The sequence below is a fragment of the Diadema antillarum genome, unplaced genomic scaffold (genome assembly GCF_040938485.1).
Source record: "Diadema antillarum isolate AM-2024a unplaced genomic scaffold, OU_Dant_1.0 seq00000804_RagTag, whole genome shotgun sequence".
Taxonomy (NCBI): Eukaryota; Metazoa; Echinodermata; class Echinoidea; order Diadematoida; family Diadematidae; genus Diadema; species Diadema antillarum.
The window spans coordinates 270253-296755 of NW_027271686.1; the positions used below are offsets into that span (position 1 = coordinate 270253).

At 38.1% G+C, this 26503-nt stretch overlaps 1 protein-coding gene and 1 long non-coding RNA gene across 2 annotated transcripts in view; both read right to left on the bottom strand.

Moving 5' to 3' along the window:
- LOC139739542 (diacylglycerol kinase beta-like) overlaps window positions 1-23257 on the bottom strand; it is a 165725-nt gene extending 142468 nt beyond the window's left edge. Inside the window, exon 1 of the mRNA XM_071650145.1 lies at window positions 23088-23257. Within this exon, the coding sequence (XP_071506246.1) occupies window positions 23088-23151 (64 nt within the window). The 5' untranslated portion in view covers window positions 23152-23257. The remainder of the gene's footprint in view (window positions 1-23087) is intronic.
- A 47-nt stretch (window positions 23258-23304) lies between these two features.
- LOC139739546 (uncharacterized) overlaps window positions 23305-26503 on the bottom strand; it is a 93195-nt gene continuing 89996 nt past the window's right edge. The window contains exon 3 of the long non-coding RNA XR_011711516.1: window positions 23305-23657. This is a non-coding gene — a long non-coding RNA (uncharacterized lncRNA). The remainder of the gene's footprint in view (window positions 23658-26503) is intronic.

Here is a 26503-nt window from a genome sequence, read left to right on the forward strand (position 1 = left end):
GGAAACTGGGATGATTAGGATAAATATCCAAACCAGCTCTGCAGAAAAGACCAAACAAGACATCATTATTTCTTTTTAAACCATCTTTCCTCTTTAGTAGCCAATCTAATGTAATGTTGTGTCCCAAACCTTTGAATGGTTGGTGTCCATATCATACATTGTCTATACTATAAACTGAGGGGACCTTCAGTACAATATATAAGAGATTACTCTATGAATACTGCAGGGTTATATTTTTGTTTCCATTAAATGAAGTGGAGGGTAGACCACAGCATGTCTGCTTGATTGATTGAATTCATTGGGCGTGGCTGAATATTGGCACAATATTCACTAAAATGATGCACAATGTCAGAGTCTTAAATACGCTCACATGCACACAAAAAAAGGGAGAAACAGATTTGTCACACTTGTAACAAGCAAAATGCCTAACTTCTTGTTTTCTCTATCACTTTGGTCCTTCACTGTTTCCTAGCCACTCCCAAGATTCCTCTCTTCCTCTCTCTCCTATGCCTCTTTGCCACCAACATCATCATCTCTTTTTGTCTCCTCTCACTCTCACTTTCTGTATGCTGCCCAATCCTGGAGAACGGGACAAACCAAGACTGACACGATCGTGATGGGGTCAAATCGCTTTGACGTCATCCTCTCTTATTCTAAATTGCTCGAGTCTTGTCTTTTAAAGGGGCACTTCTGCTTCAGTGGCCGAGTTGCCGTGAGCCACAACAAACACTTTACACATCAGCAGAAAATGACCTAGCAAAGCTCAACTAGAGCTCCTAGTTTCAGCTTTGAACTCAAAATGGGCAAATTTAGAAATACCATTGAATGGGGGAGGGGTGTCACTCTTAACTGCAGGAAGCAGTTGGCAGGAGTCACCAATTCTACAGGTATGCATCCATAATACAGAAGTAGGCAGAATTAAGTCAGAGCTCTCTCACTGCCAAAGGTAAGAAACTATGTGCAGTATTAATACAGTTTGAGCTAATGGGCCTGATGGGGTTAACTCGAGCTGAGCGAGAGATATATGTACTTAAAATTGTCCCATCAATCTCCAACAAACTCTCTATACCTTGAAAGAAAAATATTCCCTTGCCATAAGTCTTTCTGCATAGCATGCATTCAACTTGATTCAGAGATGTGAATATTCCCTACAGCTGTGTTATTTACAGTGAAATACTCCTCTATGGATCCACACTGTATATCCATAGAAGCATGTGCCATGAAAATGTGCATGTGTTCTTGAGTGTAATACATGTGACGCTCATGCAGTGTGATGCATAGGATGTTGCTCTAACTACCCGCTTCCACTTTTGCGCAGTGGCAAGAAAATCAACTTAAAACTCATACTAGACAACTTCTCTCCTCAGTTGATGAAGACTACAAGCTCCGTCTTTATCAGTATTGATTTTCCCTCTTTCTACTCATCCCACCATGACCCCCGCACCCTCATCATGCCAAAAACTCTTCATTTGACATTGTTTGTGAAATGTAGAGGCTCCTCTCTCATTGAAATACAATCACAATCAAATGTTCTCTTCTATCCTCGCCTTTGCACCAAGAACACTGAGAAAGGATGATGATGAGAAGAGTGTTATCAGGTTTGGGGGGGGGGATGATTCTGCACTTCTGGGAATCCTTCAAATGGGATGGCTCCAAGATGGGGGGTTAATCTAGCCTTCAATTCACGCATCTAGACGTAACTCTTGGAAGCTGCCTGTCTTCCATTACCAATATTTGAGAATGTGATTGCTGTAAACTCATCCTCCCGACCCAAAATAGCATCAAGCCAAGAAGACGATCAATGTCCAATCCTCCCCCGGGTTACAAGCTAACAGCAGAGAGACGAAGAGCTCAAAATGGACAGTAAACAAGAACACAGTTTTGTTCTTAGTTTTGTTTTGTTTTTTACTGTCATGCTTTATTTTGTCTTGGAGGCTCTAATCAAGAATGCAGATATATCCTTGTGTATATGCCTTAGCCCTAGCATCAGGCTAAGGCGGCAAATCTCGCCAAGGCGTGAAACATATATCTTCACTCATCTCAGTTGGCGAATGCGAGAGAGTCAATCGATGACTTTGCCATACGAAACCTACATCAGCGAGACAGGCCAAGGATTGCATCGCTAGCCATTACCACGACGACACATACATCCAGCGCTGGAGCTTTCCTTTCCCTTTTCCTTCTACAGCAGGTCTTCCACTTTGAAAACAGTTTTCAATATTTCTCCATGTTGCTCCCTTATGTTCTGTCTGTATATCACTTTACAATGGAAAAGGAGTTCTTGAAGCACCTTTCAAGGATAATGGCATCAATTTGCAAAATGTGCAATAGTAACATCAATCCCCTACCCTATTCCTTTCTTCCTTTCCCCTCCCCCCCCCCCCCCCTCCCCATCATGCTCAATTTCATCATCTACATTATATGCATACCTATCCATTATTTGCTGGAATAATTACCCAACATTTGATTTTAAAAAATACACAGTGAAACCAGGTGGCATATCATTTTAAAAAAATGTATGCTACAATATGGGTCAACCAGTATACTTTTTTTTTCTAATTCAACCTGATTTGAAGACTTATCCAATAAGAGAATTTTCTACTTATTTTTTTTCTAGCTTCTCTAAGCTGAAAGCTAAGTGAGCAGAGTTTTGAATAAATGGGACTGTGGTTGCATTTATCCTGTGCTGTATCCACGCATCGTCATTCACCAGGCAAGTTGGAACCTGTTTTTTTTTCCCCTCTTCTCGCCCACAACTCATGTACTGTTAATAATCAACACAATATCTATATGCGTTCAACAGCTGCTGTGTTCCACTTTTCCCCCCTCCTGTTTACATACAAATAATTCTCTTTTTTACCACAGGACAGGCCAGTGATGTTGAGGTGGCGACTTGGTTTTGCATCCCTGCATTTGATGCAAAGACCACGTGGCGTTGCAGAGGTAAATGTCCGAGCACAATGACACGCCTGCATGACACAACGGCACCACAGAAACACCGAATGCTTCCGATGCATGCATCGGGGCACTCAACGGCATTTTGCCTCCTCGCTGCAAAAACTAATGAATGTTGCACCATGCACCAATCACTTTTATTAGAAGTGTGGCTGGAACAGCCAAGGAAACATCTCTAGGCAAAATGATTTCCTCCCATCAGAGCCCCAACAAGAGTGCTCAACAAATGCAACGACAAAATATTTCATGAAAAAGCTAGGAAACAGTTCAAGCCAATGGTTAACATTGTACTGAATATAAAAACCTGATGTATTATGACTACAGGATTCAGCTTCGAGGAAAAAAAAAAACTATAAATGTTTGAGTAACAATGCTTCTTGGAAGTATGTGGGTCTGTAGCATAGCATGCCACACCAAAATCCTTCATAACAATGACATATAATTTTTGTTATTTATTCAAACTTTTCTCACTGTGACAGTGTTCAAAAAATGTGAGGAAGAGGCAAAAGATAGAGGAAGATTGCAGTAAAAGAGGATGACAAAGAGGAATACAGCTAACAAGATTACAACTAGGATTCTACAAGATTTGTATGTGTATACATGTAGATTACATGGCACAGAGTGTGATAGCAATGACAATGGTTGTTTGTTTGTTTTTCAAATTCATGTTTGTTTGTTGTTGTTTTTTTTTATAATGCGATGAGATTTCAAAAAATCTTCCTAGAATGATTTTTTTCTGATGAAACTTCAGAACCTGATTTGGGAACTTGGGAACTGAAGGCATCATTAAATGCTGAAATTTACAAAGATGGCATACATTCATTCTATAAAAGAAGAAAATCCTTGCCATCAGATCTGTAGTAAAGCATTGTGCTACAACAGAGGTTTGAGTCTACACCCCAGCAGAGTTAGTCATTTACATCACAGCTCTTTATCTATATGACAGAGACAAAACATTCCACAGGATTGAGGGAAACTCTGTTTTGTGCTTTTAATAATATTTCCTCTGTTTCAAAAATTTTTGTGCAGGATGAATTCCCATTGTACAAGCAAATACCTCTTTTGTTGGTTCCATGAGTATATTCATAAAAAATGTCACACCTCTTTCTCATGCTTAAGTGCCCCTTAAAGGGATGGTACAGTTTTGGTTGAGAAGGGGCTTCATGTTTCTAACTTTTTTGTGAGATAATGAGAAACCTCTTATGAAATATGAATAATTGCATAATTCTAAGAGGAATCAAAGCTTATCTGATGAAAATTGGTTTTGAAATGGCTAACATATCCAAAACAAAGGGATCCTAATAAACGGTGGGACCCACCTTTTACAAATCGCATTAGGATCGCTTTGTTTTACTCTGTTTTTGGATATCTCAGCCATTTCAAAAACTGATTTTCATCAAACAAATACTGAATTCCTATTAGAATTGTATGCTCTGTAATATTTCATAAGTGGTTTCTCAGTATCTCGCAAAGAGTTAAAAGCTCAATCCTCATCTCAACCAGTACTATACCATCCCTTAAAAAGTTGGAAAGTTTGCTAAGAAACTATGAATCTTAACATCAGAGTGCATTGTAATCAGTTTTTGGGGGATACTAGGAAAATCATGTCCAGATGCTGTTACTACAGTATGTATTTTCTGTACATGATATGATTCAATTTATTCCACACTGCAAAACGCAAGTATATGCACACACACACACACACACACACACACACACACACACACACAAATACAAATGAATATTTGCATTGAATAAACGAGATGCAGTATAAATGCAATTTCAATTAAAAAAAAATAAAACTCGGTGCGAAGCAAGTGAGAAGCACTCAGCACTTAGTACGCATCCTCCATACGCCAGAATGCCCTTCATAAACCTGGGAACGAAGACACACTCTCGATCGTGTTCATTCACACAAATGTCTTGGTGCAAGGAGCCCAGCTAGGACAGCAAACCATATGCACCCAGATGGTGGGGAAATATCTGGTTTTATCGTTTCATCATCGGCTTGCTAAATTTAGAGGGAGACAAACAAACGAATGCACGAGCAAGGACCGTAAATGTGGGGAGTCCACAAGATATGCCTTCAAATGCAAACCCTTCCATTCAACTTTGACATTTACAACAAATTTGTACAAGAATGCACACACTCTGTAGGGGGAAAAGGAAATGGAAGGAGAACAAAAGAAAAGTAAATAGTAAAGAAAGACAGAGAAAAGAAACAAATCGAGGCACATTAAATTCATTATGAGATTACTGAATAAACAGCAAGACTAACAGTTGCACATAGCCCATATGATATGATACTGGAAACTTGGAAGATAGGAAGATTCATATCTATAGACACAAAATGAAGGCATGGGTATGAAGGTACAGATATGAATAATAAATAATGAATAAATTTCAGAAAGATATGACATATAATGACACAGAAAAAAAAGTGTGTGCAAAAGTGAGAGAGAGGAACATTCTTAAAGACACATTGTGGAAGTAGGATCAAAATAACTTTCTGAAAATGATATATTTGTGATTCTGCATATCTTTGGCTTAATGCTGAGTCACAGCCAGACAACGTCTGTTAAAAGAAGATGATCTATCTATCTATCTCTGTGTGTACATATAAACATAAATATATATAAATATATATATATATATATATATATATATATATATTGTGAAGGCAACTATCACAATTTGCACATAACTTCGTATATATTTATGCTAAATGAATTTTAGGAAAAAAAAACATTTTTAACTAAAAAAAAAAGTCTAAGTATTGTAAAAACATGTTGGATGGCAGCCCTGAAGTCACATCTACATATTTCTTTTCAATTTCCACTAATTCTATGTGCTCACTAGTTAAAGTTTGCTATTGTATCTTTTCCTTTATTTTCCCTATGATCACCTAAATTCCAAGTGTATCTCATGTCTCACCTTTTTCCCCCCTTCTATCAATGCAAACTCAGATTTCACTGTATATGTATAAATACTCTCTCACAATAGCCAATTGCATTATTTATGATGATATAGTGAAACTGAGTCTAGATCCCCCTGCCCTCAGGTATGCTAGTAACTAAGTGGAAATGCATGAATAAGAGGCAGCTAATCACTTACACGACAATGGCCATCAATACAGGAGTATTTATGGTAATACAGCTCATTGACCCTCTGTGGGCTCTGAGTGCTGATTGGCACAGAAAACCTTTACAGTACTGTAAAGGTTATAGTGTATATAAAAACTGTCCCTAGCACACAAAGGGTTAATATGGACTGGCAATGTGTTAACCACTTGCCCACTGTGTACGAGTCAGAGTTTCTGCAAAGAGTGGTGTGTTTCTCATGAGATACAAAGACAACATGCCATTTCAACTTTGACTTTCCAACTTTGAGAGTTTCCAACTTTGAGAGCTTCCAAAAGCATAACTGTCAGTTTCTTACGTCCACATTCTGTTCTCCGTCCTTTTTTCACATTGTATTCACAATGAGAGAGCTTCTGGAATGTCATAACTAACAGAATCAACACTGCCAATCTTCTTTGTTTGACAAGTTTTTTCGAAGCAAAGCTAACTAGGACCCTCTTAATTGCTACAATCAAAGCAAGAAAAAAAGAATATACAGAAAACAGACAGAATAATTATATACATGGACAAATGAGAACATAGTCACATTCCTACAGTCAACTACTGTACTATGTGCCAAATATTTCATGAGGGTTTTTTTTTTTGTAAGTTTTGTGAGTCAGGTACTATTCGCAAATTTAAAGACATGCCAAAATATTAACTCTGATCCTTGACACAAATGCAACCTGCACACATACATTTCTCCATTCAGTACTGTACTGTACTCCACAATCACGAATTAAACCGTTCACGAAATTGTCACGAAGTCTTAATTCACAAAAAATTGGACTCGCGAAATAATGGAGTATACAGTAGTTCAGCTTTCCCTGTATCATGAGTGTATACAGATTCTACAACTTTGTCAGAGACAAATTTCTTTCTAAAGCAAAGACTTTTTGTTAATCCAAGAATGCAGATCAAACACATGGAAAGAGGTGATTACATTTTGCTCAGGAAGTACCGTACCTAGACAATCTGATGAATTTCCCAAATCTTTTTTTTCTTCTTCTTCTTCTTTCACCCTTCTACATTACAATCTATAAAACTGTTGTGAATTCTGTTGCTTAAAATCTATTGACTAACCACACTCAGGAGGCAGAGAAACTACAAACAATACATCAACAAAAGATACACACATACACACACACACACACATACACACAAACACAATTACAAAATATGCATTGCGGATTGGTTGGGGGGGGGGGGGAGAGATGGTATTCGATCCTTCTTCTCATAGGCAGATGCTGTCTCCGATGCGATAAATTACAACTCCTTATCATTCCAGACCCACGGAAGGTTGCATGATTCATCGCGCTCGCGCAACAGATTGAATTATTTGGCACCTCGACGACATAGGGCGACGTCCTGGTTGGAATACGTCCATTGGCAAGCACCCTGTGCAGGGGCATCCCGTGGGGGAATCGAAGTTTGCGAGCACTCAAGATTAATGTGAAATGACAACAGACCATAAAAGGAGGACAACCTGTGAACCCTTACATTTTTTTTTTCACTTGAAAGCAATGGTGCATTTCCTACAACCACTAAGTAAAGGTGTACATACTCTTCAGTTTACATCAGGCAAACCTAGGTGTGATAATATTTCTACCACACAGATGCAGTGTCATGTCCTCTTTTGTTGTTCTTCTTTGCAGAAGAACAAAAGATTTTTGTCCTTGTAAATACAATGTAATGGGAAAAAAACAAAAACCAGAAAGACATTAATACTGTTATTGAAATTCGAAAAAACAGCTGGTTTCCATTTATTTATAAGCAAAATACAGGCTTCTTTCACATTCATGTACGTTCACCAATGGGGGATAGATGATGGACTAACAAAGATTAAAGCTCCTTTCACAATCGGTCTGTAACTGTTTGTGACCATTTCATTTCACAACAGGCTTCAATTGCCATTGTTCTCAGCTTGCAGAAAGGCATTCAAAAATGCAACAGCTGTCATATAACAAAAGTGACTAGAAGAGACTGTTGTGCGCGTACGAGATGTTGATGAAGGGCAATTTGTCAATCAGTTGCAATAAAAAACAAAGAAACTAGAAATGTCACTATGGCAACTGGTATGCCTATATGCTATCTTGCATTATTCTCCACAGTTTGAGAATGTGAGATGACAGTTTCACAAGATTGAAGATTAATCACTATTATGGTAATGCATTATATACATCAGTTTTCGTCTCAATACTTTGAGCCATTTTCAAACTACGGGAAAAGATATTGAAATTTTAGCATTTGCACATGACCTTTGACCCGCTAGCCAAAATTTTCCCCCGACTAGATCACTGTGCAGTAATTTTTACTGCACATTTGTAGCAAGTTTAATTGTGTATACATTGAGTCATTTCCAAGGTATGGAAAATAATGTAATTTCAGCTTTAATCAGTGTAATTTTAGCATTTTAACTTGACCATTAATAACCCTTGACCTATGACCTCATGACCTGAAATTCCCAAGAGCATCAATGTCAGGCAATACATGTATGTACCAAGTTTTACGCAGATACCTTGAGCCATTTCAGAGATGTGAAGGTGGGGGAGAAATGAAGTCTTTTGAACTTTCACCTGACCTTTGATCCCATGGCTATAACTATCCCCAGAAAATCATTATCTGGTAATACACATAGTTATACACTAAGTTTCACAAAAACATCACAGGTATTGCAGAGATATAAGGGGAAATAGTGAAATTTCATAATTTGACCTTGACCTGTAATCTTTGACCTTGAGTGTGTATGTATATTTAGGCAAAGCTTTGTCCACTCATTCATACAGTACATATGTCAAGATTCATTTGGATTGAATACCTTAAGCAATTCTTAAGTTATGTTGGCCACATAATCAATTATGGACAGGCAGACAGACAACCTGCACACAATGCCTTTGGCATCACTTCATAGGATAGGCACAAACATTATTCATCAATGAGCACAGACAATAGTTCTTAGAAAAAAAAACACCCAATATACATGGCCTACCATTTAAAAGCAAGAAGATACATCTGCATCTCTATAGGAAAAAAAAAATGCCTTTAAGTCACATGATATCAATGCTGAAGGACACCCAAGCATAATCAACTTGGAAACACATGAATGAAAACACACAATGACTTACAGATAGACAGACAGACAGACAGAAAAAAATGCACATAAACATCCATTTTCATAAATACATCCACATACAGACACAGGAAGACACATACACTCATAGAAATACTCATACTAATTTTAAATCCACCTAATGACGCAAACCAATTTTCTTAATCTCCAACCATCGAGGATCTCCAGTTTACAAAGCTCACAACCTCATTCTAATGTAGTTGTGCTCTACCAGAGCACAGAAAATCAACAATCTACATATCACCCACCCCCCCCCCCTTGCAGAAAGGATATCAAAAAAGACAGAAAGGTAAAAAAAAAAAGACATCTGAAATTGATCATTAGAGAGATCCCTGTTTCTCTGTCAGGATTTAAGTTGTCATGCCGTCATACTGTGGGAAGTAAGAAGCAATTCCCTCTAAATGGAGAAGATATATACAGTATGTATGCCTGCCGACTTGGGGATTTGGAAGAGGCTTAAATGAAATTGTGCTAGCATTTGGCGGGCACTGGCAAAATATTTCACGCATTGCTCCTGACAGTCACTTTCTCTATTCTGCCCTCTAATGCGAATTGTATATTTCACTTGATTTCTTTCGTTACAAAAGATGCTTTTGAAGAAGACCTTGGTAGCCAATCGTCCCAAGCATTGAAAATATAAACTAGAAACAATTGCTGAAAATTGAGGTGGACATCATTTTAGTGCTACTAGATAAGTTAGTATATCAAATGTGTATGTATATGAGTGTATCTTTGTGCATGTATACAGATGTATGCATGTATGTAAGTGGAATATTTTGCAATATGAATACCAGCACAAAAATAACAATCTGCCAGTATTTTGTTTACTGTGTTTCATCCGTATGAACTTATGAACCGATGCTGGAAGTCTGTAAAATGTAAAGTACCAAAACTTTGTCTCACTCGATAGAGCACACAGAAAGAAATAATCATGCAAATAATTGTTTCATCAACCCTTGCATTACCAGACACTAGACCCATGTATGGGTACAATGTAGTCAAAATTGTATGAGGGGTAAAAAAAACAATTGAACAATAATTGGCATAGATCAAAACCAGTCATACTCTTGACATCGACAGATGGGTGTATAAATGAACATGGCTCATTGTGAATGAAGGCTGCAATATATAACCAACACCAGAGCACTGCATGAAATTCAGTATGATGAATTGTATACACATGTAGTTATCCCACCAAGCAGATTAACCCATTGAGGACAAGTCCGGAGTATACTCGGGTAGGTGTCTATGGGAAATGCGTGTTGTAGCAAACAAACCAGAATATACATAATTTACATACACATACTCACACAAACACACTGACAGAGAAAATATCAAGTGGAAAGGGTCATGATAATGCCAGGGAAAAAAAGAAGGCATGATAGACTCAGATGGAAAAACAGCACCCTTTTACTGTTTTTATGCCCTCATCCTCTCCTTTTTTCCCCAGGCCCTTTCCAAGAAACTACTCCAGGGCTCTCCAGGCGTGAGAAAAGAAAACATCACTCGCTGGGATATGCCAAAATTCATATCTGTTCTTCTCCTCGATAGCATGGTCCACTTTTCCCCATTTCTTTTTTTTTAAATTTAATCTTATACCATATGTAAAAAGGCATCCCACAACTGTCGTCGTGAGCATAGTAGAGTTACAGACCAAGATTTACACTTGAAATGCATATCCTTGAAATGGGGGGGGGGGGAGGAGTTTGTTGTTTATTCTCAACTCAAAGAAAGGAATTCTTTTGTACTTGTTTTTATTCAAGTGTACAAAATACACAGCAGCCACTCTAAGTTAATCTACTATCAATTCTTAGGGTGCAGTGCATATTCAGAATAGATTACTCGAGGTGTTGGTTGCCTCTATTAATTCTCACTAATTGGAAGATTTTGAAAGTGACATTTCAAGACGAGCATTTCTGTCAAGACACACAAGTACTTCACCCAAAGGCAAAAGCAATTAAGTTACTAAAATGCTTAGTACATTTGTGACCACACACTTGGCACCTTTTCCCTGGAAATCCAGTGTTAATGGTACATGTACAATGCACTAAGTCAACATCTCATAAAGATAGCACTGTATGCAATTTCCCCTAGGTTTCTCTTTCTCCCATTCTTTCTCCTCGAAAATTGCCAACAATGATTACTTGTTCTAGTCACTTCCTGTCTTTTCCCTTTTAGTTTCTCGTTCTCTATCTCTCGCTCTTCTCTTCTTCATGCCACTCATTCTGAATCAATATATCCAGGTAGAGCCCAAGACAATGTATATTGTCTATTCAAAATACATGTCAAGCATTTTTAATCTGCTTTTCTTCTTGCTACATTCCATCAGTCAGAGCTTTTCACATTTTGTATCAGAGACTTCACATTATCTTCTTTGTTGGCTTAACAAACGCTCTACACAGTCTGCCCTCATGAAACCCTGAAAATATTATCTAATAACAATTTCCTAATGAAGAGCCTTCCAATTTCAAGACTTGGAATATTTAAAAGACACAAGATTTGCTCCATTTCATGTAGACCAGAAGCTGGTCACAAGAAGACTGCCATTTTGAGGAAAAAAAATGGAGGCCAATACTTTTTATGGCCAGATTGTGCTAAGGTTTGACTGCAAAAAGCCAGCCTTTCACCGAGTAGCATCCAAATGTGTAAAAGAAAATGTTAATCTAAGGGTTAAGGGAAATGGGACTCAAATGAGCATCAATTCTCCCTATCGTATGCAAATGTAAAGATTTTGTCGCTAGCAGTCGGGTCTGTATGCCAATCTTGCGCACCCATGTGCAACACGCAGAGGTCAAGCTGGTTCACACTTTCGGTGTCAACTTGTGCACTTCCAGTAATGCAGAATTACTGTGCAACAGACGCGGGCAGAGCGTATCGTCAGCTGAGAACCAGAAGGGCACTATCGCAAGTTTGGGGGCATTGAGTTATTGGTATCGTGCTGTAGAGCTTGATCTCCTGTACATTATGGTGTCCATATCAATTATTGTCATTTTCAGTAAAATGCTAAAAACCAAAACTACAAGGTCACTATCTTATCCAACATTGAGAACAATGCTTATAAATCTAAGTACTTTGATTAAATAGAGTTTTTATTTTATGAAAAAAAAGATTACTTTTCTATATTTGCTCAAATCTGAGAATGTGATAGCCCCCTTCTGGTTCTCTGCTAACGATATATAATAATAACTATAATACTAATTTTAATAATAATTATACACTGCCATAGCATGTAATTTTTCCCTTTTTATCATGACTAGAACATTGTCACTTCAAAATAGAAATGAATTTTCAGAGCTTTATTACTTTTCCCCAAGAATGTATCAACTGCTGAGAAAACCTAAAAAATTATGGTAATTTGGAGATAGAGAAAATGTTCAATGTCTTGTGCATGACCAAATAGAGCTGACACATCGCTATGAAAATTACATAGTGCCACTGCTATTTGAGTTTTTACTGTTATATGTGATATACGGAGAACCCCAACAGTCACTGCAGCCAGCAAATGAAGCGATCAAGCAACCATCATTGCCCCATTACATGTATAGCATCTACAGTTGTGATGACAAACAGCTTTTGGGCTCTTTTTTTCTCATTAAGAACAGCCATTCCATCTTCCCTACCTCTCTCACTGTTCTTCTTCTGTTTTTTTTTCTGCCTCAATCTCAATCATTGATGTCCTTGTTGATTGCCTTGTCTGGTAATTCTTTGCAAATTGTGCATTATTCATTCGGTGATTGAATTACCACTTTCCTCCCCACTGGCCGTATCATCTTCACGATCCACGTCGCAATGATGCGGCACAACTCACACCTGACTCATTTTCCTTCAGATTTTTGCCCTCTACATTTCAAGAGTAGCCCAATTCATTTGGCAACTGGAAATGAAATTGCATCTTTAAAAACTATCCGTTCACCAATTTATTCTTTTCCCCTATTAGCAGTGAGAAAACATTCATGGTGTAAACATTACCCCCTCCTCCAATAAATGAATGATGAGATAAATAAGTGAACAAGATAAAGATACAAATAAATACATATTTAGATGAATGAAACATTGAATGAAATAATGAATGGATGCTCTCTAAATTTGTCAGATTGAGATGAGGGAACAATCCAAAATCAGATTGAAGATCATCATCTAATGGATTTAGAAGTCCGTCTTTTTCTCAATCTAAATTTGTATTGGTCCCTTACCACAATCTTATAGATCGATTTTCAACCTAAGGACTTTGGAGAGTGAATGAATAAATATGAAGATGAATCGATAAATGATTACAGATAAATGAATATTAGTTTGGCATCTCAAAAGTTTTAACGAATTTAGCAACTTTTTTTCTTTTTCTAGACCACAAGAAAACTTGATTTCATGTTACACATATTTGCTTTTATGCCTTCTTTTTCACCACAGCATCTAAAGTAAACTAATGTAGCCTCATCTTTGCATAAATTAGTTCCTGATGGCATCTACCAATACTAGCTCCCAATTTGTGAATCAATAGTCACAGTCAGAGACTATATATACAATGATGCATAACACTGATGCTAAAAAATACTTACTCTTGGTGTTTTCTAGTGCTAGTTCTAAATATTCTCCAGGCACAAATAAAAAATACAGAAGCAGATGGGGATCATTTGCGCTTTTGCTCATACCAGCAGAAAATGGAAAATAAGGATAGTACTGGCCATAAATTTCCCACTCACATCCCTAACCATGCAGTGTTTCTTTGCATAATTCTGAGAACTTGATATACTGCTGAAAGCAATACAATCCTAATTGCTACAGCAAATTCACCCCTTCCCCTGCCCCTTTCATTAGCTTTCCAAGTCAGATTTGTGGCTAGTCATGCCCTGACATGGTGTCCTTGGAAAAAAAAATAAGCTGATGAGGTAACCTTGACTTCTTTCAGTCTGTGGCATTCATCTATATCAAAGCATATTATGCTCACCCAGTGTATGAGGGAAGGGAAACTGCTTTAAAATAAATGTTTGCCTTCCTGCTCAAAACGTGTTACAGTTCTGTTTGCCTAATGCTTGTCCTGATCGAAAGGAGACAGAAGGGCTGGGGTGGGGTGAGCAGCGGCAAAATGGATGGCAATGAAAAAAAGGGCATGATTTCTGGCATCAATGAGCAATGCTTTGACATCAATAACTCAATTGCATAGGAGGTTGGTTTTGAAGCCTGTCACTGCCACTGGTAATCTTGTTGGTACAACATTGTATAAAATGCAAATGACATTTTCAAAACTGGTTCTAAATGATTTAAACTGTGTACTGTAAAGTCAGAAATTTTCACATGCATTCTAATTTTGTGAGAGCCAAGATTCGCGAAATTAAACTGTATGTGAAAGCTCTATCTACACGAATTGAATGCCAGTGGCAATTTGCAACAATTTAATGCCACATATTTCTTTTTTTTTCTTTTTATGACAATAAATTGATTCATGGAAAGAAATAGAGTGGGGAAAATACAGTAATGATATGTTAATGTATTTTCTTTTTCTCCCATAAATTGATGGAAAGGTTAATACTTTGTTTTTTCATCTCATTGATAGCTATGGGTTTCTTAATCTCCTGCCCTAGAGATATGATAAATACATAAAAATTTACTGTCCTCTTAATGTTAACACTTGATAGACCAGGTCCCCATCATGCAGAGGGTTTTATGTTTGAGAAAGGAAAGAGCTTGATTAACCCATTGAGGATGGACTGATTTTGCTAAAACATGCATTTCCCATAGACACCTGCCCGAATATTCTCGGGACTCATCTTCAATGGGGGGGGGGGGGGGGGGGGGGGGGGTAAGGAGTGAGAACTGTTCTCTTGCAGTCCCACTCCTCATGATATCACACCTCGTCTATTGCTTGAAAACATCATCGTGCTAGACTAAAAGAAAAAAAATGTTTTATGCCATTATTTTCCCTGGCATTTTCAAATAAAGTATATAAAAAAAGAGATTTGATAAAGGGATGAATAAAGTTACTGATGAAATAACCTTGTTACCTTGTTTATCCTTTTCATGTTTCAGAAACTGAGCAATATTGCAGTCTTTAACATCAAGATGAAACACAAGCCAAACTTTGGGGCATAGCAAGGAGAACAAATTTCTCACCATGCTGTCTACTTTCCATGGTTCTGCTTTATTTATCCATATCTTAACTTTGTCTTTCTACCTGGCTGCCAAAGCTGTTGTGTGTGTGTGTGTGTGTGTGTGTGTGTATGTGTGTGTGTGCATGTGTGCATGTGTGCATGCAACTATTTACTAGTTAACCGGGAGTGGTACAGTCGCTTCATTTGTCCAATGATTAATGTAAAAGATGATCACATTGAAGCAAGCAACCGAATACAGAAGGGCCTACATTCATTCCAATGACATGGGGGTGAATATGAAATATAAACAAAGGAAATGCAGTGCTTATATGTATGTATATATATATATATATATATATATATTATATCGTATACATATATATATATATATACATACATACATAAGTATCAATACAGAAGAGACACAAGGGGGTATTTGAATAAAATCCCCCATGACCAATGCACAATGTATCATTTCTGGCCCAGGGTTTTATGGTACACCATCTAATGCCTGGCAGATGGAAGTTTCATAGGTTGACACAAGAAAAAAAAAAATGAACAACAAGAAAAAAACAAATGGGATGGATTCCACCCAAGTGAAGCCGTTTTCATTTCCCAGCATCCTGGCCACAAAGTCCCATTGGTGGTTGACTCCGTCATGACTGCTATCAGGGACTGCATTTCATCTGACAACCTACAGGTCATTCACTCCCAGTGAAAATAACAGCACCACACACACACATACACACACACACACACACTTTCACACACACACATACTCTCTCTTTCACTATCAAAATAGACAGATAGACAGAAAGAAGCAAGAGAGAGACAAAGAGAAAAAAATACATAGAGAGAAAGACACAGAGTAAGCAATAGAAAGAGAGAGAGAGAGCAAATGAAGGTGAAAACTGTGTGAAATAAAACAAAGAATAAGAAGAAAGCTCATGAACGAGAGAGACACTTGTATGTAGGAGGGTAAGGGACCACATGTAAGCATATATCTATATATGCACACATACTGGTACACACCTCAAGAAGAGAGAGAGAGAGAGATAGGTGGAGCTTTATGGCCAGAATGATGTAGAGAGGTGAGAGAAAGTAAGGAAAGAGCAAATTGACAGAAATGAGCGAGAGGATCGGTGATCAAAGCAGAGAATGATGCCTGGTACTAATCCACATTCATGAGTCTCTGTCAGCAAACGTGCTCGATGTCACCCAAGGCCAGGCAACTGTGCAAACTTTTACCGCTGGGAGTGGAGATCCGCAAAACCCGCTTAACCTCTCCAGCACCGGGTCCGTGCCAACCGCGATGGACTGCGCAGTGCCTGGCAGTGAGCAGTGAGCACTGTGAATACTCCACTTTCTGCTAACGGCATCCGCCAAGAATCGATGGCTCTCTATTTTCCCTCTACACAGCTGAAATTACATCACTTTTCAAAGCCTCTCCTTCCTCTCTCACAGACAAGGCTCACTCTGCATTTTCATGATTCAAGTCTTTCCCTCAGCAGCCCATACTAACCATTGCTGACTGTTTACACAATGAGATTACAACATACAACATGTTTACAAAATGAGATTAGCAACATAATAGTTGCCACACAAAAAAATGATATTTCATATTTCAAAATATGAATATACACATTAGTGGTTGTAAGCTAAAATGCCTCTAACAGATGAAGAATTTAAATATGTGGATGTAATACCATAGAGAAGCTTTTATCATGGGTACCTCAAATTGGAAGTGTGAAGGCTAAAATATTAAGAAATATCTATGTACTCAGATGGGCAAGACCCTTTATTTATCAAAATACCACAGTTATATTCTATGATACTATTATTCAATCTCATGTTGATAATTGTAATATCAACTGGTTAAAGCCATTTTCCACTCAGGTGAATAAACTTTAAACCTTTCAAAACAGGGATATAAAGATAATTTTGAATGTTGATTTTAGGCACGACAGGAGAAAATTAATGATACACTATATATTGATTCTTGAACTGGTAAAGCATAGAAATGTTTTTATTTTGACTTTTAAATTAATGCATCAAGTTGCTCCAAAATATCTTTGTTCCACCGAAGGAAAATGCCAATCGCACCTTAAATGGGGGTTGCTCTTGATCCTAATCGTGAAATATATCGTATCTTATCTCAACAGCCCGCATTGGTTTGCGGTACACATTTTGGAACGTATCAGAACATAGCTTCACCTACCAAAGCGGGATCCCGATCGTAATGATCATGTTAGATCGGTACCAATCGTGGACTCAATGATGGACAATCCTATCGGATTGTTTTTGAACGGGAGACTAGATCGTGACAGATCGTATGGCTTGAAATAGACCAATGGTGACCATATTGCACCCAAGCATACCAACATGTATCGACTCCCATAAAATCGTATCCATACGTGAAATTTCAAATGAGTTGAACAAAACTTCCGTGATCAGTTACAAATGTCCAATCATGGTGTTCGTAATGTATTGCACGATAGCGGGAACGCCGCTTTAGTTGTTTGGAATTTATATTTCAGGCAGCCAAGCACATCTCCGGGCATTATCTGTGTATGTGTAGTGTGTGTGTGTCTGTCAAATTTGAAAATCTGCTTGCCCAACCGGGCAAGTGGTAAAAGAAAGTTGTATAGCACCCTGCATGGAGGTATGAGCTGTCTGAAATGAAATTCCAATGATTCTGTATGTTCTGTTCTGAAGTATGCAAGCAAAACACCAATAAACCAAAGACTTTGAAATACCAATCATCTTCACAAGTATTTTCTTCACATTTTTCTGACTTTCCGCAAGGATTTTTATATCATAGCAAATGTTAACAGATGTGAAAAGCAAGAAATAATACACTGGTTTGTTTGTAGTTGCTTTTTGGGTCTTAATCTTTCATTGCATGACACTCTCATAACAAAACTTCTGCCCATCCAATGAATCGATATGGGACCGCGTGCCTTGAAATCTAATCTATAATGAAGCAAGAAACAATACAAGAGGAACAGAATCACACTCCATGCTTGAAACTGTGTGAATATTCTTGCCTAGATATCAAAATAGAGCACTTAAAATGTTCTAACTGAAGTGGGCATACAAGTGTGTATGTGTGTGTGCTGCATGTCTATGCATGCATGTACATAATGTGTAGATGGCAATTGAAGACTTGAAAAAGATGATGAAATAATACACCGCATGGGTAACTGGAGCTCCTGCTAATTCGAGCTGGATCCTGCTTGCAAATGCATGCAAGCTGCAGCGGGAGGGTGTTCTGGTATTATGTGAGAGGTCTTCTGATTCGCACGACACGGTTTTCACCAAATACTCCAAGAAGCCCAAATTGTAACATATATGGCACATGTATCACATTCACTCCTGCCTAGAATATTGTGACAAGCCCTAGAAGGAACAGCAAGGCATACACAATGCATGCAATCCCTACTCCCTCCCCCTTCTCAAACAAACAAAAACAGACAAAACATACAAAATAAACAAAACTATGGAAGTCGTATACAGTGCAAATGCATGCTTTTTCGAAGTTATCATCCCATGATGCATCATCCCATGATTTTTTTTTTTTTTAAGGTCAAAATGCCATAGGCACTTTTGATGAATATACATTTGGTTACATGTTGGACTGTGGACATGTCTCTGAATACAAAAAATAGATTTAGAGCAAGACAAGCATGAATATATCTGACACCTTGTTTTCACTATGAGATTGGAAGTATACAATGCTGTACTTAAATAAGTAAAGCCACTTTGAACTTAAAGTGGTCTAGAATGTTAAAGTAGCTGATAAGAGAAAAAGTGAGCGAAATGAAAACTAGCACAAAAAAAAATCATTGAAAAGGTCACAGCCCCTTTCATGTCAGATTATAATTTCATTTCAGCATTCAATGGGCTGCTAACATAGCATTCAATAGACAGCTAGTGCAGCATGCAATAGGTGGCAGAGACAGTCTGATATTCAATATTAAGCAACTAACACACCATTTAATGTGCCATTCAAAATAGTCATCATTGCCCTGAGTCTCTCTTTTCTTTTCTTTTTTGATGGTAAAATATGACCGTTTTTAATTTTGAAATGTTTCTATTTTTCTTCATCTTTCTTTTGCATATCATATGGGCATGATTTCCTGTTTCAACATATGACATTCAGGTGTAAAATTATCTACCCAACATGCCTGGTGTGCACATCATTTGCTTCGTTTCAGTGAGAGGATCATATCACCTTCTTCAAGTGACAATGCAATAAAATACCCCACAAAATGTGGCACTAAAGGTAACTGACCACTAGGCCCACATTTGGGTCAAAAAGGTTATTTTGGGGACTTAGTTAAAAAAAACTGGAAAGATTATCCCTTTCCTTTCTGTCAATATCTACGCCTTTGAAGTCTGATATTATTGAAGTACAGTGTATAAGTGCTACTCTCTATATTCCATGTTAACTGTTCTTTTTTTCCCTTTCCCATTCTCTGTTTTTCAACCATAAGAAACATGAATGTTTTCACAACTCACGTTGTCAAAATCAATTTTCCTAAAAGTTGCCTTTTCTATATCTGCCTTCAGTGGTTGGAAGGACAATCTGATTTTGATGATTTATTGATGCTCAATGAAAATCTGATTTTCATTGAGCGCTGGCTCAATGAGACATTATGCTGATTACATCTTCTTTCAGAATATGACGAGAACTGAAAAACAACAACAACAGCAACAACAAACAAATAATCAATAAAAGAGTTGTCTGGTGACCTTGCCAAGTTTATAACATGTATTGCATGTACACAAAAACTTAATTACAATATAGTAAATTGTAAAAAATACTTGCAAAGACAGCCACAAGCAGAGCTCAAATCTTTCAATGGATAAAACTCATCAAGCTGGTAGTGCACTACTTTTTTTTCGATTTTTTTTTTTGTTGGTCTTTTTTCCATTGGCTTTAGAGCACAGACAGGATGTTCGGTGAAGCATACTGTGCACCCAATTTACTGATGACATACAAGGTCACACCACACACATTCAATATCCATGTACAGTATCACATTAGGATATTAAAAGATACTCATACAAACAAACAAACAAACACACACACACACACACATACATACATACACACATACACTAAAAAAGCAATGAATGCTACATGAGCCATCAGCACCAATTTGGTATGGTGACACACCATCTAGCAAGCAGATGACAAGAGTCTGATGGTTCAAACAGGCACCCTACCTCTATGAACCTCACAATTGAATGAAGGATCCAATTGGCATTGCCACGAAATACGATATTTCATTTTTAATCTATAATAAATACATAGATATATAGCCTTGGTTACTCTCTCTTTATAGCCATCTCTCTCACACACACAAGCACATATGCGCACATACATTCTTGCATACATATTCCTTTACAGACATCTATCAATCTATATTTGCATGTTTTGGATAATGGTAGAATGGATAGAGTGGTTCATAGCATGCACTGTGGTGTAGCTTTTTCTCTCACATATTGTCAGTGGTCATCCGAACTGTTGTCGTGTAAGAATGATATTTCGAGAATATCGCATTTGAAGTTAACCCATTTTTCAATCATGACTGGTACACTTTTTGTGTCTGGCATTTCCAATTATTTTTGTACTACGTCAGACTTTAATTCATACTCGTAACATGCGATGTTTTTGTCAAATTGTATTGTTTGTCAAGAATTACGCGAGAAATCGCAACAGAGCTACACGTATATATTTTTCCGGTTAGCAAAGACCATTGTCATTTACCATGTATACAACAATTTGGTTGACTGCGCCCACTGTGTTTGCAGTCAGCCAAATCATACGTAGAGGATAGCATATCACTGTTTTTTAAAGGCACTCATTCATGGCGAGTGGTTTGTGCGGCACGGAGACAAACGCAACACACTGCCTCCCCCATTCTGTATCAAATGTAGTGACCCCGAATGAGAATAGCGCTGGCTCAATGGGTCAGCGAACAACACGCTAGACTACAAGAGCTCTGTGCTACAAATCTCCTAACCCAAAATGGCTGTCCAAGCGAGCCACGAGAGCTTCCAAACGGACGCACACTCTCAGTGCGCATGCGCACGAAGAGAGGCCAAAAGAGTCACGTGTCTTCTAGCCTATCTCCTCCAATCAACGCAGTGACAATGATTGTGTATGATGAGTACACACACACATGCACACGCACACACACACACACACACGTGTCTCAGTGGCAGCAGGGAGGTGGAAGAGTATACATTTATGGATATAGCACCGAGTCTGGCATTGCGCAATTGCATGCACAAACTTCGGTCGTTCAGAGTTTACGTACCATAAGGGATGACGATCGTATGCCTTTAACACGCGCGCCTATGGGGAAATAAACAAAATGAGACATTGCTGACAAGACCCTATAAAAGTAATAATTACACCAAACTTATATCAAAATGTGCATAACGAAATGTCCACTATAGAAATGACTGAGAATCTCCAAATCGAAAATTTGACTAGAAATCGGGATATACGACGGTTCGGATGACCGCTGATGAGATATCCATCCCCCTGGTAGAGAACTACCTAAAAGGTATGACTGAACATGTCAAAACCCACTTCACATTCACCAGAACAGCTCTTCCAAAGTGAGCTACACAAAGTCTAGGGAAGAAGATTTTTTTTTTTTTTTTTTTTTTGGGGGGGGGGGGGGGAAGAAGAGGAGAATAAGATAACATGTTAACCCTTTAGCAACTGCTGAAGATTCTGTACATAATGACCTATGGTTCCCTGGAAAGTACAGCAACATTGCTCTCATTTTGACAACTTTCTAAATGATGTAAAACAGCTCTCTGCGTGTTCATTTTTGTCTATCATAAGTTTTGTTAATTTGAAAGCCTATTAAGACTTTATCGAGAGAATGGTGTGTCACAGAAATAATTCGGACTTACTTTTGTCGCCCTTTGACCTCTTCCAATTTGCGTAATTGGATATTCTATATGAATACAAAAAATGGTAAAGCATGAAACTGTCAACAACAAAAAACGGACAGGCGGTTTTAGGCATTTTAGGGAGCAATAAGAACAGTGGTTTTGTGCGTTTCAGTTGCTAATGGGTTAAAGAAAAGGTTATTAGGGAGTAGAGAAAGAAATTGTACTAGTATCAGAAAAAATGACTTGTAAGGTATTATATAGATGATGAGTTCTATATGTGTGTATTAATGTGTGTGTGTGTGTGTACTTTTATGTCTCAGAGAATAAATACCAAGGTGAAAGAGAAGAGGATTACAGTAGTTTCAGCATAGCAGGGTACTGCTTGAATGGGTACACTGCTTAATTGACATACAAAGTGAACTAACAGTTCTGATGCATGCTATATTTATCAGCTAATTGGGTAGACGTTTTGGTTAAACCGGTTAGTCAGGACTTCTGAAGGGCTGTTGTATAAGACAGCAAAAAGGATGCAAAAGGCACTTTTGAGAGATGGAGAGAGAAAGAGAGAGAGGGAGAGAGAGAGAGAGAGAGTGTGTGTGTGTGTGTGTGTGTTTGTGTGTATGTGCAAAGAAACAGCCAGAGACATCCATACACCCTGTGGAAAAAGTATGAAAGATATCTACCAATCACCATCAAAAATATGAGTTGAATATTAGGAAAGAGAAAATGGATTGAAAAAAAAAGAAAAAAAATACACACACACTCCAAACTGAACATGAAGAATATTCCTTGATAGTTGTTCATTTCCCCTAATACAGCAATGTAGGAGAGAAAAAAAACTGAAAAACTGAAAATGGAAATGAATTTGGTACTTACAGCTCACATAGTCCAAGAGAATCTCAAATTCATTTGGGCTCAGCTTGTCCCAAATCATTGCCATTGCTCATCCGTCTCCGTGGTCACAAGCGGGAGGGCGCTTGCAGCAGTCAAGGGGGGACAAATCCCGACAGAGGCACGATAAATTACGATATTTCCGCGTCTCCAAAATCCCGGGGGGGGGGGGGGGGGGGAGGAGAAGGTTGCCAAAAAAAAAAAAAAAAAACCCACTATGCAGCTCCAGCGACAAGTCTCCCAGCCATATGAAATTGTGATTATGTATTCCGCGAGCTTTTCTCACACTTTCCCTCCTCGCTTAGTCTTCCTCTCTAGCGGAACATACGCATGACTTGTCTACAAGTAGCCTGTCACCATGATCCTTAGCACATGGGAACTTTTTCTCCCCCTTTTTTTTTTCCTTTCGTCTCTCTCTCTTCGCGGTCAAAATTTGTTCACGTGCTGTGCCTCGCTTCAGCTGCAATTCAGCATTGGGACGATCCAGCAGGGGGAACCACAGGCTCTCGTAGTAACGGTCAGGCGAATCAAGGAATCCAGGTCAATCATGCGGATCTGCAGAGCGAGAGAATGGAAAGAGAGTGGGAGAGTTGGAGGACGATATCAATCATAAATGTTCCATATTTTGGTATGACGTTGCGGTACATGTAATTCGCAGAGACATTTGTGAGATCTCGGTGGGAGGGGCAATGCAAAAATAAACCATCTCCGCCCGGCTGATCTCATTGTTTGCATAAATGGGCCAGTACAAGAGGCAGCAGTTGGAAATACTGGTGACAGGGAGGATGACTCCCAGCGTGATGGGACAATCTTGGGGAGGTGATTTTGGTATGATGTGACCGATGGTCTGGGGTGTAGTGTTGCGACACATCAGATATACACAGAATAATCGCAGGCAATGATATCTTCCTTGAACGTCATAAGAGACAAAGGGAAGGGACAAAGAAGTCCTGATGGAGCAGTGCAATGTATCACTTGCACACTGGACATGAGTAGCTTGTCACCCAGTCCTAGTTACTGGCTGCTTTTCTAGAATGTGGCACTTGAAATTTTTACTTCCGAGAAAACAAGCAACATGAGATATTAGACATGAGACAAGATGAGACGGGCTCTCTATAGGAAGAGTCAAAGCTAAAATTTTTATTTGGCCACGAATAAGGAAAGCCTCTCTTCTTCTGTAACATTTAAAGATATAATATCATATATGGCATCTGTCATGTGAGGGTTTACGTCAAACTGGGAGCTTAATGACAACAAATTAATGATTTCAATTATGAATATCATAATCACCACATTGGGAGAAAAATATACTTTGCATGCTCATCTGTATTTTTGGAGATACCAAATTCTCCTTCTCTATCACACACACACACACACACACACACACACACACACACACACACACACACATATTGGAGATGTCTGTGCCTTTGAATGCTTTCTAAAACAGATATTTGGTGCAAGAAAAATGCTGCACATGAAATCATATCTGATGTCAGTAATTATTCATTTCGACCACATAAAAAGGCCATATATCAAAGCTATGATTTATTCAAACAAATATGACAGGGTATTCATTGCATATTTTGTATTTGTCACTCATTCATCACCTCCACTATGGATTGAAACGAATCAATACCCTAATCCCTATATGTCACTGGATTCCTTTTGTAGTCCCATGTGAACTCTCAAAACCATAAAAAGGCTCATTACACAATGCTCTGCCATTCATGTCAACAATGAGACAAATATCTCCCACAGCTTCACAATTTAATCCCAAATTATAGTCCCATTAACATGCATCCATTATTAAAAGGTTTTGAAGATCTATTTTTGCAATGAGATGCAGGAATCATTCATTCTTGTGTGTGGACCAAAAAAACCTATTAACTCTCATAGTATATGAAGTATGATACATCAAAAAACAACAAACAAACATGCAACAAAAAAAAAAGAAGCCCTTTTTGTTTTTCTTTGGAAACACTCAGCCGTCATTTGCCCTGCATGGTTTATGTGAATGGCACATGAAGAACCATCAATCTTTTTTTTTTCAATCCCATTACTTATGCATAATAATTTGTACACTGAATATATCTTTTTTCATATTTCTCTGACATTTCATCCTATCTACTGGCATAACTGTTGAGATTGAACACAAAAGATACAAAGATACAAACATTTATATATACACATTAACACACACTTTGGTGGTAGTCTTGACTGGTAATATTCATTGCAAGGAAAACCCTCATTCCTGTTGCTGTACAATGCAAGTTGGAACTACACAATATGATTGAAACCAACTGCAGCTGGCTGATGTGGTAATTAGCCATTATAGGCACAGGAGAGAGAAAACAAAAAATACATCACACCAATCCTCCTGATCAAAAAACACTGATCAATGTTCTCAAGGTCTCAAAACAGTGTATTTATGATGACTGGTGAGGCAGGAAACAAACATGATGTTCAATCCGAAGGGTTTTAAAAACTGTCAGGAATGTTCCAAGTCCCAAGACTATCTACTGCTACTGAGAGAGATTATCAAGGGGTGCGTTTATCTAAAAATTTTCTGAGGCAGAATCGTGATCCTAAATGCGTTTAAAGCATTTTTGAGGGTTAGTTAAACGCAATCCTATTTTCAAACGCTTTTAGAAACGCCGTTTTGAAATACCATTCATCGAGTTTTGAAACACGTTTGAGACCAGGATTGCCTTTCTGCGAGTAGATAAACACAATGCCATTTTGAAATATCTCGAGGTCAACTCCCAACTGTTCCCGGTTGCATTTTCGACCTATTGTTTTGTGTAAGAATGATGAGGCATGTATGGTGGTATGCAGTTGACCTTTACTTCCTGGGTTGGATGGCACAAAGCAGCTGTGCAAAGACAACACCTGAATCGTGATTGTGTAATAGATAGATAAATGCTGCACCCCGAGAATCACGTTTCAAACCACATTTGCAAACACCATTCCAATTCTCTCTCTCAAGTTAGATAAACTCAGCCATATGTCCGTAAAATAGCATTTCAGACCCTGAGGTTTAAACTTTATGCACTAAATGGAGAATTCCAGACTCATTAAAAGTCAGTCTGATATCAGTAAAGTGTAAAATTATATAAGCACATCAGTGAAAATTTGATCAAAATTGGGTAAAAATAAAGGAAGTTATGAAATTGTGAAGTTCCACTAATTGTAACAAAATGCTTCTCGAACAGTCAGTATGAATATGCAAATGAGTGAGGTGATGATGTCATCCCCTCACATCTTGCCATATGATTTGTACACAAAATCTTGAAATGTCCAGGTGTTTTTATATATGTATATATTTTTTTTTTTTTTGGGGGGGGGGGTTGTAATGCAATGATGTCTCACTCTCACATCCTAATATATCTGACTGATCA